We start from the raw sequence: 12,811 nt of genomic DNA, 5'->3' as shown, positions 1-12,811 counted from the left end.
CCACAGGTTGAATTTGTCATCTCGCACTTCCCATTTCACTGACAGTGGCGGTGTTATACTGAGCATGCCACCGGCTGCTAATGCCTGACACTAAATGGAAAATATAGGCCGGAGCATGCGGCCATCTGTGAAAGCCTCTTGAAGGCTATTAAGACAAATCAGACTGACCTGACAAGCTCCTGGATCAGATGAGGTTCCACCAGGTCAACTAGCAGGGTCTTCTGTGTAACATACTATGAGACTGCAGCCATAAACACTCACGCTGACCTTCTGAAGGACAATCCATAACCACACACACACACACACACACACACACACACACACACACACACACACACACACACACACACAAATCATAAACCACCCGAATGGCCCTCATGACCATTCCAATCTCATAACATATGTGTGTTGTACATGAATCATGACTGCAGAGGTCACTATAGGTTCTAGCCAGATACCTAGTTAAAGATACACACCCTCATTTTATTATAGCACCCAATCCCAGTTGGTACAGAAGAGGAGAGGTGGCGATCGTGCTTTACATTTGATCAGCCACAGCAAATCCTTTGGTTAGTTGCACTTATAATCATTTTAATTTCAGTATAATTTCCTATCTTTTTAATGAGTTGGTTGCTATAGAATATATACTTGACCGGCTGCATTGAGTGACTTTACTTTTCGATTTTAGTATTGTTAGTTTTGCTGAGAAACCATTTGGCAGGAGCTTTGGAGCATTGGCTGATTCCTATTTTGTTTTTGTTATTTTGACTGTGATAAATAGAAGAATACTCATCAGTTTCTTATGCCAACGGAATTGGCATTGATTGCTCAGGGCCCCTGTGGTATTCAAGCTGGTTGAGGTGCAGCTGTGTACTGTGATGTCATCACTGCTGGGGGAACTTGGGGCTCGACTGCTGTTAGCACCGGTGCTTTGGTCTTCGCTTTATCTTTTCTTTGCCTTTTCTTTTCGATAATTCTCCCAGCTGAGCTCATGCCCTCGTTTCCCTTTGACATCACCGTTCCTCCCAATTGCACCTGCATCACACCTTTCCCAAAAATCTTTTGCGACGTTTCCAGTTCGTCATCCCATACTTAGTGTACTCGTCTTTCGCTCACATCTGCTATAATCTTTCACATCCTGCTGGCAGTGGCTCTCTCTACTTTGCCGATATTATTCTTCATCTGCAGTGTCGGATGAGCTATTTTTCTCTGCCTGTTGGTATTGCTTTCTGTCTCTTTCTTTCTCCCCGCCTCACTTACACTTGATTGTTCTGTATCAGTGCTAATGTTCTGTGTTTCCTCTTTGTCACTTGTCTCTTTAGCACACTTCTCTTCTCGCTATTTTGGTTTTCTCGTATTCTCATAACATGTTTTCCCCTTAAATCTAGGCCGACTTGACATTATTCTATTTGGATTACATATTGTCCTCTTGGTTTTGGTCCTCTCTCACTCTGTCACTCCCTTTTCTTCATTTCTTCATTTCCGTAAGTGCCATAAAGTAAATTCAAGTGAAATATAGGCTGTGTGAATGAAATCAGTTTGTATTATTGGATAATTTCAATTGCCCGTTGTGAATGGTCGTAGCTTAGGATGTGTGTGCTCACACTGTACAGCAATATTGACACGACACCATGCGGGAGCTCACAGTGACCAACATGGCAGATCGCTGTGATTGTTGCCGACTTGACCAAGAGCCAACATGAGGCCCAGAATCCCGAGCCCTGACCCGATGCAGGCTTCTTCTGTGAGGAGCAGCGTGAAAGTGAAATCATTCACGGCAAGCTCAACTGAGCCGCAGATGGTCAGGGGAGGAGGAGGAAGAGGATGATGCTCTGGGCTACTTTCCTACACGTGGCTCTCTTTCTTCATCAGTGACTCTATAATGGCAGGCATGGACCTCCTTCATCCATCCCTTTCTTCTTTGTCTTCCCTCCTCTTTTCATTTCTCCTCTGGTTTCTCCCCACACTCCTCCTCATACCCTTACCTCTTCACATTCCCTCCCTTCTTCTCCTTTTCCTTGTAGTTTTCCCAGTCCTCTTCCTTCTCACTCTCCACGTTTTTCTCCTGGGCTTGTGACCTTTCCTGCCCTCTACCCATATCTCTGTCCCTCTGGTTATCTTCCTCTGCCTCTCGTTTCTTTCTTTTCATCCTCACTAATATCCTTCCCTAAGTCTCTACCCGCTTCTATCATCTTTTTTCTGTTATTTCTCCCAATTTGTCCTTCTGATGGCAGATCTGCCTCTGCTTCTTGACCTTGGAGGAGGGAGGGAGGGAGGGAAGGGGAAATGGGAAGAGGGAATTTTCCTTCGACATTTTGATATTTCATATTTACACACTCACAGCTGTCAGCCAGTGTTTCACTTGACATTAATTAACTTACTAAGTCACCCTGACACACACACTGCACTCGGCTTTCAAGCAGACCTGCATGATAGTCCCTCAGAATTAATATTTTCTGTAAAGTGTTACACAGCAGTCTCTTTATAAAGCAATGGAAATAACATTAAGCCATTCAAGCTAACCCAACACGTTCTAGTTTGCAATCTCATGGTAGTTGCAAAGGTCGCTGGTTGAGCAGGTTGAGTTTTCGTAGGTTGAATGCGATCTATTGAAGAACCCATTAAGTGATGAGATAGGAACAAAATGAAGGATTTCCAGGTTTGAAGACTGAACCTGATTTTTGTGGCAGTGATTCTACAGCATGTTCCACTTTTCAGACCTGTAATGCTCAGAGTGTGTGTCCCCTGCAGATGTATGTAACGTGCACGGTGCAGGCGAAGGGAACACGCCTGGCCAAGCCGGTGCTGTCGCTCGGCTTCATGTGTCTGGCTTTCCTCACCGGTCTGAACCGCGTGGCCGAATACCGAAACCACTGGTCGGACGTCATCGCTGGCTTCATCATCGGTACGGCTATCGCTGCATTCCTGGTGAGACACGCACACACACACAGTGATGATCTGATGTACTACATGTATCTAAAGTTCATATATGACTGATTAAAGGTTCCTCAAATTATATTTTGACTTGCCATAAATTCAAAGAGACTCTATTTCTACTCCCCAACCAAAGATGAACAGGTATGTAATTATGTTAATGTTTTTCAACTATTGAATCTTTCGTCAATGTGGAACTAATTGGGTTATCAGTTGCAACAGAGCCAAAAACATGGATTTTAAGAGATTTTAAAGGTGAAATGTTACCAGAATAAAGTGGGAATATAAGTTAGGTAAGAGAATGAAGTTGTCATATACTTGACATACAAAGAAAGCAGCTCCAGGCACAGTATCTGAAGAAAGAAACCTGAAAAATGTTAACATTGTCAACATGAAAGCTCTAAGGGCCAGAGGTACTGAGCCTTTTGTGCTGGTTTGGGATGCAGATTTGTCACATTCTGCTCTAATAAACATGCGCAAGGGCCTGAAACACAAGTTTCCACAGAGTCATCCTAAGGTGCACTTCTCTCCTTTATGTCTATGTTTTTATTGGAGTATTACACAAACCACAGGCGGGGATGAATTTAACCAAAGTGTCAAACAATTGGTGGTGGTCAATAGGCGTGAGATTTCTGTCTTTGAAGTAACCTATCTTTTTGTACTTTTTCTCTGCCCTGGTTATTGTGCTTCCTTCTCATAGTGAGCAATGCCCATGTTTGTGTTTTTTACAGGATAAGTCATTTTCTCATTCAGTCATTCTGAGCTCCTCGAAGTTTTTATATTTATGGACTTAGTGCAGATTCTGATTGTACGACCCTTGCCTAGACATCTTATCTCTCGACCTATGCTTCGTCTTTGGGTTAAAGAGGACTTGGACTAAATAATAAATACCCGCTTGGCAAATAGTCCTAGGTTTAAAACGTTGTGTCTTTTGCGCAATCTTCTCTCAACTCTCATTTCACACACACACACCTCTCATCTTCTGCTGCTCAGTCACTATTAATTCAGATTCTTATCATTTTGGCTCAGTTAACATTTGTGTGCAGGAGAGAGAGAGAGAGAGAGAGAGAGAGAGAGAGAGAGAGAGAGAGAGACGATAGTACCAATGTTCATAATATATTACTAATTATATTGATACAAATAGGACAATGTGTGTGTATTGACCTATTTTTATGATTCTGTGTGAAGATTACAAATAATGAAAGGGTAGGGGCTCATTAAGGCATTTCAGTCGTGCAATAAAGTAAACATATTAACTAGACATTACCATGATTTGCCACGTTCTGCCAGCATGTACATGTAGCCTAAACCACCACTTTCTCCAGATGACGTTGCCATTTATTTGATGGAGGCAAACATTTTGGAGTTGATCCATTAGAAAATCTTTGACCTGAAAAAGAAGCTAGCAAGGAGGTTCAGAGTAATGAGGAGAAGCACAGATGCTAACTCTTATATCATGCTGCCTGGTCATAACTGATGCATCCGCCACTGCCCATCCTGCTCTATGCCCTCAGGAAGTCATGATTCATTTAGCTTTACCATCAGCACTGTGACCTGACATGAGTCTCACATCTCTAGCTTTCTCTCTTTTTTTGTTTTTTTTTGTTTTCTTGGTACTCCTCTCCTTATTTTGGTGACTTCATATCTCCCACCACTCCTTTTCTCTTCTCTTCTCTTCCCTTCTCTTCTCTTCTCTTCTCTTCTCTTCTCTTCTCTTCTCTTCTCTTCTCTTCTCTTCTCTTCTCTTCTCTTCTCTCCTCTTCTCAAAGCAGAAGCACCTATGATCATTTTTTATTGTGTCGATTCAATAAATCTAAATGAAAAGCTAAAAAAAAAAGAGCAGCTTGTGGCTCAGGTAATGATTAAAACTCACAGGAAGCTCAAGCTGCTGTGTGTATTTACCTCATCTGTCTCTGTACTGTAATGAGCCGTCTGTAGTCGGTAATGTACCTTAATAATGTTCAGGGCTTGTTATATAACTCGTGTGGCTTCATGACACTTCATCATATTTATTTAGTTTGTTCTGGTTATGTCTTTATTTGTACACCCTGATTTTCAACGGTGTAAGATTTGAAATTGTGGATATATTGGAAATTAGATATTACTATGACCTTTCAAGTATTTGTTTCCTATGTGTGTGTGTGTGTGGTCCAGGTGGTGTGTGTGGTCCATAACTTCAAAGGGAAGTTGCTCCTAAGCGAGGAGTCGGAAGCAGAGAAACAGTCCGATGCGCCGATGCTGAACATGGGCCGGACGGACAGTCCACTGGAGAAATACATCGCCTCACAGGTCTGACACACACCCACACACACACACACACACGTTAAATACTAGACTAGCTACATACACAGTACATATGAAATACTATTGTGATAAGACTGTTGGTAGTTGTGGACGTACTGGAGAATTGTTTATCGCTGGGGTCAGGACTGTTGCTACAGATTTGTTTGCCCATCAGACAAAGGTCAAGGTCAAAGCCCAGTGCTAATGCCATTGAATATGAGTATATGATAGACTGAGTATATGACTACTCCTGGTGTTATTGATTAAACCTTATCTTTGTATTAAGCCATAATTGCTATGACTGCCCAGCATCTTCCTCTGATTATTCTACACTGGGACCATGAAAGGACAGAGACTGCATCACGTTTGTATTATACGTTTATTAATATGAAAACTGTTCACACATATCCACACAAACGCACACACACACGCCCTTGATGCTGCTGCTGAAGGAGACGGACAGTGAAGATGAGGAGTCGAGCTACATTAAAGATCGCCTGCAGGCCTTCCTCCGCTGGTTGCGGGGCCTCAGCTGGTTCCAGCGTCTCAGAAACAAAAGGCAACACACTCTGTAGTGATTTGATGTGAAGCTTTAGCTCTGATACTTTTCTGGACACACACGTCTACGACTCCTCTCTGCTGTGTTTGGGTTGGACTAGTGTGTCTGTGTGAAACTGTCTGTTTAAAAAAAGGAGAATGTTGGTTTTAACACAGCTCCATACTCTCAGAGAGGCAGAGCACAAAGGCTGATGCTGGAGGAAGAGGCCGAGTACCAGCTGTAGAATGCGATTGGGATCAGATGAAAACATTCTATTAAACTGATTGATCGTCTTTGTGGAATCAGCTTCATTGATCACAAACCTCATGTGAGCCAAATACAGTTTGATTGATTTTATGTGGCATTGTGTTTCCTGGATTATCCCCAGTAACTGATATCTCCCTTTTCTGCTGAAATACTTTAATTGGTGTGTCCAATCAGTATTTCAAGCTGAGTAACAGAACCTGAACTTGGTTGAGACTCAGATAGCAAAATTCAATGAAAATGACTTCAGACTCGAAGGGGTTAACTGCTGTACAAATGTAATTAATTCAGCTGTTAGTCCTTCAAACTTCCAGAAACCATTCCCATCTCCAGCTAAGGATCAGGATAAGGACCTGTATCCACCACACACTGATCAAAAGTCTATGCATCCAAATGAATCCAGTGAGAAGCTGAAGCTGTTAATTACTGCTGTGTGATTCCCTGCATGATTGAAGTGCTTTTTCCTCTTTCCCTCTGCGATAACCAAACCGAACAGCAGTGCATTCATCTTTACTCAAGCTTGCTTTGCTGTGATGTCAGACAAAAAAAAAACAACAAGATTTGTGTCTGATGATTCAGTTCACAATTTCCTGCTGAGAGCTCGAGGTTCAATTGTCTTCCAAATAGCAGACAATCTCACAGTCGCACCTCGGGGACGAAAGGCATGGAGGAAAATTGCCGGTTATAAAAATAGCTCAGTGTTAAGGTGCCAGTACGCTGAAACCAGCCACGGTGCACAGAACGCCAGAGCAGGGAAAACATGAATCGCACTTCCATGATTTGGGCGTTTCGATGAAGCTGAGTGACGTCTAGCAACCACATGCTGTCCCCAGCTGGTAGACCCTCAGTTTCAACTACCAATCAGTTAAATTGAATGTAGACAGCTTTTTTACACGGATGCAACTCCAGAAACATCCGAATTTCCAAATACAAGATGAGTTAGAAGAAAAACTGAATGAGAGCGCAGACACTGAGAACGATCCATCCATGATTAAAAACAATATGAGAATTTAATTAGAATCAGTATAAAAGGAGTACATAAATGAATGTGATAAGTAATTACTAAATAAAAAGGGGAAAGGAAGAGGGAGGTTTGGAAGTGATGTGCTGATATAAACAATTATTCATCATTTAAAATGTATTGCTGACTAAGTACTTTCATTAAGAGATAAACAAGTGAAGCAAGCAAATAATTCCATCTCACTCTCATTGCTGTGCTAACTTGTTTTTTTATGGGGGACAGCAAGAGTTTACTGATCAGCCGGGGGGCAAAAATCAGGCTCGCATTTGGAGCCGTAAATTATTTCTTGTTGCGTTAAAGACATGATGGGAAGCAATTTAATTCAATATAAATGCTAATATTTCTCCTTGACCAAGAGAAAACTTTCAAGCATCAGCACTTTTACCTCCCGTGCACTCATTTTTATGTATGACAGTTCAGAATGTTTGTCATACGTTTCTTCACTTCAAGGACACGATTAAAGATGTCCTTGTGTGATAACAAGCACAGAGCTCTGCAGTAAAATACAGATGTGAGAATAATGTGTCATAAAAATAAATACTCTTACCGCACAGGCCCAGTTAGCATACAGAGTATATCTATAGATGTGCTTTCACCTGCGTCATCACCTGTCATGGTAGGCAGATCTCTGATTTTAATCTATAACTGCTCTGGCATTTATGGATTTTCTTCGTCACTGTGACTCATGTTAAATTAGTTTCAACAGAACCTGGTCTCTCAAGTTTTACACTGATTCTGTCTCATTTATTCCTTGTTTTCTTCTCACTTCTGCTCTCCTGTTTCCCCCCCCCCGCAGAATCACATCGCCTTCGCAGAGGTCACATGACGTGGAGTCGGCTGTGTGGCAGACCCATTGGACATCCACGCTCTTCACCGTTCATTCCACTTAGATTGAGTGTGTAGTGCTAAACCCATTCCCTGTAAGTGTCTGCTCTGCTGTATGTTGTTCTATGTCGTCTGTTCCGAGCCCCTCGCAGCATCTTGTAATGCAGTAAAAAAAAGTCAGAAGAATCAGTAAATCACCGGGTCACATTGCTCCTGCTTTCTCCATCTATGCACTCCTTCCCAACCCCTGTGGGAACCTCTCCTCCTAGATGAAGACCAGCTCAAAAAACAGACTGCAAGGCATGAAAACCAGATTGCAGCATCTCAACTCCTGCCTAAGTGAAATATTTTCCCATGTTTCTTGGTCATATTCTGTGTGAATGATTCTGTTTGCAAGTGAACAGACCTCCAACAAGATAGCTGCTGGCAAAAACTGTTAAATCAGTAACATTGGCAAGGTTGTTGGAAAACAGAAGGATATAGAACCGTCTCTCTTCACTTCTATAAAGTTCATATTTGTCTTTTAAAGACGTTTTTCCACTGAACCTTCATAATGTCCAGCAGGAATACTTTAAATGTTGGGACAACTGGGAAAACTGGAAAACTCTTCAGACTTGCGGTCTCTTATTTGCACCAGAGGGATGGAATTGGTCAGTTGGTTTCACGTGACACAGAAATTTCATACTTGTTTCGGTTTTCTACGAATATGGCCTTGTTAGTTGTAAGTTAGGGCTACGTGACTCTCCAACCCCAACCCTAAAAATGTGCAAAACGAGTATTTGTAGGGTTTTTATTGCTGGTATGTAGGTGACGTGGTTCTTCTGTGTCAATGTCACTGTCTATTAGTTAGTCAATGGAACATTTGTTTTGTCTTTGTGATGTGAAAGCTGAAAAAAAAGCTCAATCTTTAAAAGTCAAGGCAAAGGTTTAATCACAATGTTATTCTTATTTGTCTCATGTTTGAGCAAATGGGAATTTGCCGTGAAATCAGCTTGAAGTTGTGATAGAGAGGTGTTTATTGAAATCCTGCTGTTGAGATTGAGGCTACATTCACACTACAGCTCCTGATGCCCGATGCCAAGTTTTCATTTTGGTTGCTTGATGTGGCAAGTATCTGAAAAGTAGGTTTATTTGTATAGCCCATTAGCACATACAATGTTTCAAAGGGCTATACAGCCCCCACAACTTCAGGAAAATTCCCGACCCTGCCTGAAGCTATCTAGGAAAACAAGGAGAAACTTCAGAGAAAACATATAAATGTATAAGGGCTGCACACAAGCTGAATGGAAAGAGTTAGGTCTTTATAAATACAAGAGAGAGAGACAGAGAGAGAAAGAGAGATTGTCACACTCATTTATTCAGTCAATGATCTATAGCCATAAACACCTCAACCACTTTTCAGTGTCCAGATTTCCCACAGTCATGACAAACTTGGAAAAGTCGTAGAATTTGTCCTGGAAATGTTTTGAAAAACAATAAATAAAGTTTATGGAAAGGTCACTGAAAATGTTCAATGATTGTAATCTCAAAAGTCAATATATAGAGAGAGAAGGATACAAGCTCAATACAGTGCAGTCCTATCAGTGAGAGTCTTTCTCCTGGAGCAGCAGTGCATGCAGGTAGTTAGGGAAGCAGTCCAGGTATGCAGGTAAGCTGATTATGTAGCAGCTGCCACAAAAAAAGAAAAATCAATGTCTGTGTGTGTTCTAAGTGAAAAAGCAGCATTTCTTTCTGTCTGTGTCTTTAGTAATCAAAGAGTCAGAATTCATGCACTGACATCTCATCATTGGGAAGGCCATGTTTTCTGTGTTGCACTATTTCCTCCTATTATTGAAGAAAGGATAGGGGAAATATAATGATCGATCGATTACTGGTTGTCTGTGAGGAGCTTTTCTACTCTGGGGAAATCTGTATGTTTGGAAAGATAATTGGCAAAGTTGAAGGTAATACGGGAAAGGGAATATTTTGGAAAATGTACAAGTTACAGGAAGTTATAAGAACCATACTTTCATATTATGGTCCCTTTTACACCTTGTATTGAATACGATCACAGTCTCCAAAGATGTTATCTGGCATCTGATTACATTACTTGCACATGTGAGATCAATATATCAACACGTGTTCTTGCTTGCTGGATCCCTCCTGGATTTTTAATGGATCCGAGTTGGCTGGATAGTCGGTGGTTCACATCTCTTCATGTAAATGGCGCCTGAAGGTTCATGATCTCTTTGGGGAAAGACAGGACACAAACCCTGCAAATCCATTGCACAGGAAGATGGATAACATATCTGGATACTGATCACATTTAGGGCAAATTATGAAAGTGGGCAAAAGTGAAAAATAATGTCAAATGCTCATCACGTTTCCACACCCTGAGGTAATGATTCAGATTGATGTCCAAACTGTCCAAAACAAGATGAAAAGAGAAGTAAATTCCCAGCAAAATGATAACTTTCCATGCTTTGAATAAGCACATACAGCTTTTGTTAGAGCTGTCCCCGAGTTCCATTTTAACACTGTATTTACAATTTCTTTCTGAAAAAGTGCAGAGTTTCAATATTTGACCACTGAAACTCTTACATTCTTTTAGATAGATAGCATGTGCAGCGATGCTATGGATCCAATTCTATTGGACTTGATCCTCTTTGGTCTCTCACCACTGTTTGGCCGCGTTGAATATGTGTGACAGTAGCTTGTGTATTAGCCAAGGCTCAGTTACACAATATGTATTACTTCTACATACTACATGTGTCGACATACTTCTACGCCAACAAAAAAAGTACAAATATAATAAATTTTAATTTTGTTTTTGAGTACCAACATAACTAACAAAGTATTTGAATACTTGATCAGCAGGTGTCAGCTCTACTTCTCAAGGAGTAATAAGTTGGATATTAAATAACAGTTATGTGAACAACAAACCATTTTTCCCTGATAGCAATAACATGGAGCTTTACAGTTTTCCCATCAAGAGAAGATGAGATTGGACTGGAGGTCTTAATTATTTTGCCCTTGAAATATCTATTTTTGTAGTAATGTCTGAAGCACTTATGAATAAAGACGAGCGGGTAGGAACATGCAAACAGCAGCACTTTAAGTCTCAGCATTGCTAACAAAATGGCCCCCGGCGTCACTGCTGCTTTGACAAACATCACACAGAATATTCAGGAAAAAATATGAAACCTGTTCAAATGTGCATTGCAAGAGCTACAACACTATCCAATTATATTTAAAGGAATCTGTAAAAATGTACATGTTTAAAGTATAAACAAAGATATATATACTGTATATCCTTTTGGTCATATTCGACGTTGCTGCTGTCTATTTTCTTATGACTGTGCACTGTGTGTGTGTGTGTGTGAGTGTTCACTGATATGTGTTCAATATTGATTTTACTCCCCAATAACTGTTCTTGCTTCCTCATGTCATTTGACTAACACAGGGTATGATCTTTCCTGTTATTGTTCAATGGAACAGTTACATTTTTATACTATATTTTGTGAAAAGTGATATTCATGTCATGTTTCTGTATCTCCCATAACAGCTTTAGACAGCTTTATATCTTCTGTTGTGCAGACTGTCATGTGATTTGTTTGGTTATTGTGGACATTTGTATGGATGTTGTTGCTATTCTTCTCATCCAGTTGTTTTTATATTATGACTTCTTTTTAAGATTTTCCCTTCTTTCCAATTTACGTTCAAATCGTGACCTTTTACACTGTAGAAAATAAGAAATTTACAGCCTTTGAATAAAATAACATTGAAAAATAATCAAACACTTATGTGACATTGCTTTCTTACTAAACATGTCCTGTATTACTGAGGGGAGGACACCACACAAAACGATTTCACTAAATGTTCGACAGTTCCTTTAAAATGTCTCAGTAAACCCTTTTTGGTTAATAGTCAAACATGGTTCCCAAATAATAATCTACTAATGTTTTGTAGGTTTGTTAAGCAGTGATGACACATTCAGACGTTCCCATCACTGTAACGTAGCGATGTCATATTTTATCCAAATGGAAATAATAACACAGATGTCCTGTGTTAGTAATTCAAACTCAAACGTCATTTGAGGAACAAATTGAATAGAGCTAGTATCCTCATCTCTGCCAAAGTCTGCTGATTTCAATTAAAAGAGCACTGAGTTCATCTGTGACTCCAACATAAACCTGAACATGTCCTGCAGGAGCGATGACTCATGCGTCCAAACAAGGAAGTGAAGATACGGAGCACAGGTTACTTACTGACCTTTTCTACTGAGTCATCAGACCTGAATTCAAGCAGCTTGTGGATAAGAAGTTGTCTTCAGGTGAAGTGGGTTATGTCCTCCAGATTCCAGTCCACATTCCAGATTTGTCCTCACACGCACACAGCACCTGGTGGTCTGCTGACTATGCTGAACATGTGAGCGCCACCTGTTCCTTAAAATAACCTCATCACCCTTAGTTTACCCTAATTCTCTTCCGTCGTCATGCAGTGTTATTTTTCTGGGTCTGGATGGTTCTGACAAACATGTAAACAACAACAAACATTTCCGATGCAAGATTGAAGGTGTCAAACAGCATCACATATTAATAAAGAGTAGAAAATGACCACCTTGTATTATATCACTTATATAATTATAAAGAATATTCCAAAAAGTACAAATTTGGCAGAAATATCAAGACGATTCACAATTGAGACAGTTCCATGTTTTATTGCAAAATTTTTCCCCAGGTTTTAGACTGAAGCATGCAAGTCTAGACTGTAAGATGCTGCTGTGCCACGCAGAGAGCTTTGTGAGCCATTCATCCTTTGAAAAGACAAACCAGCAAACCGTCTGTCTCTGCTGATGGATCTGTGCTTTCATCATCCATTAGTATCTGTCATTGATATAAACATCATTTCACTCTATGCAGCAGTTTTCCCAGGGAGGAGACTGCAGTTCATCCAGCTTTTGACAC

The 12,811-nt window shown here is 40.6% G+C and overlaps 1 protein-coding gene across 1 annotated transcript in view; it reads left to right on the top strand.

Annotated features, from left to right (window-relative positions):
- The window catches only part of plppr5b (phospholipid phosphatase related 5b), a 34,994-nt gene extending 23,411 nt beyond the window's left edge, over positions 1–11,583 (top strand). The window contains exons 4-6 of the mRNA XM_076157939.1: positions 2,752–2,928; positions 5,089–5,223; positions 7,837–11,583. Of these exons, the coding sequence (XP_076014054.1) occupies positions 2,752–2,928; positions 5,089–5,223; positions 7,837–7,866 (342 nt within the window). The 3' untranslated portion in view covers positions 7,867–11,583. The remainder of the gene's footprint in view (positions 1–2,751; positions 2,929–5,088; positions 5,224–7,836) is intronic.
- The last annotated feature ends 1,228 nt before the right edge of the window (positions 11,584–12,811 follow it).

Source organism: Genypterus blacodes, unplaced genomic scaffold, assembly GCF_046128005.1.
Source record: "Genypterus blacodes isolate CSIRO-AG114 ecotype Tasmania unplaced genomic scaffold, CSIRO-AGI_Gbla_v1 ptg000076l_1, whole genome shotgun sequence".
In the NCBI taxonomy this organism is placed as follows: domain Eukaryota; kingdom Metazoa; phylum Chordata; class Actinopteri; order Ophidiiformes; family Ophidiidae; genus Genypterus; species Genypterus blacodes.
This window is presented reverse-complemented; position numbering and strand designations above follow the sequence as displayed.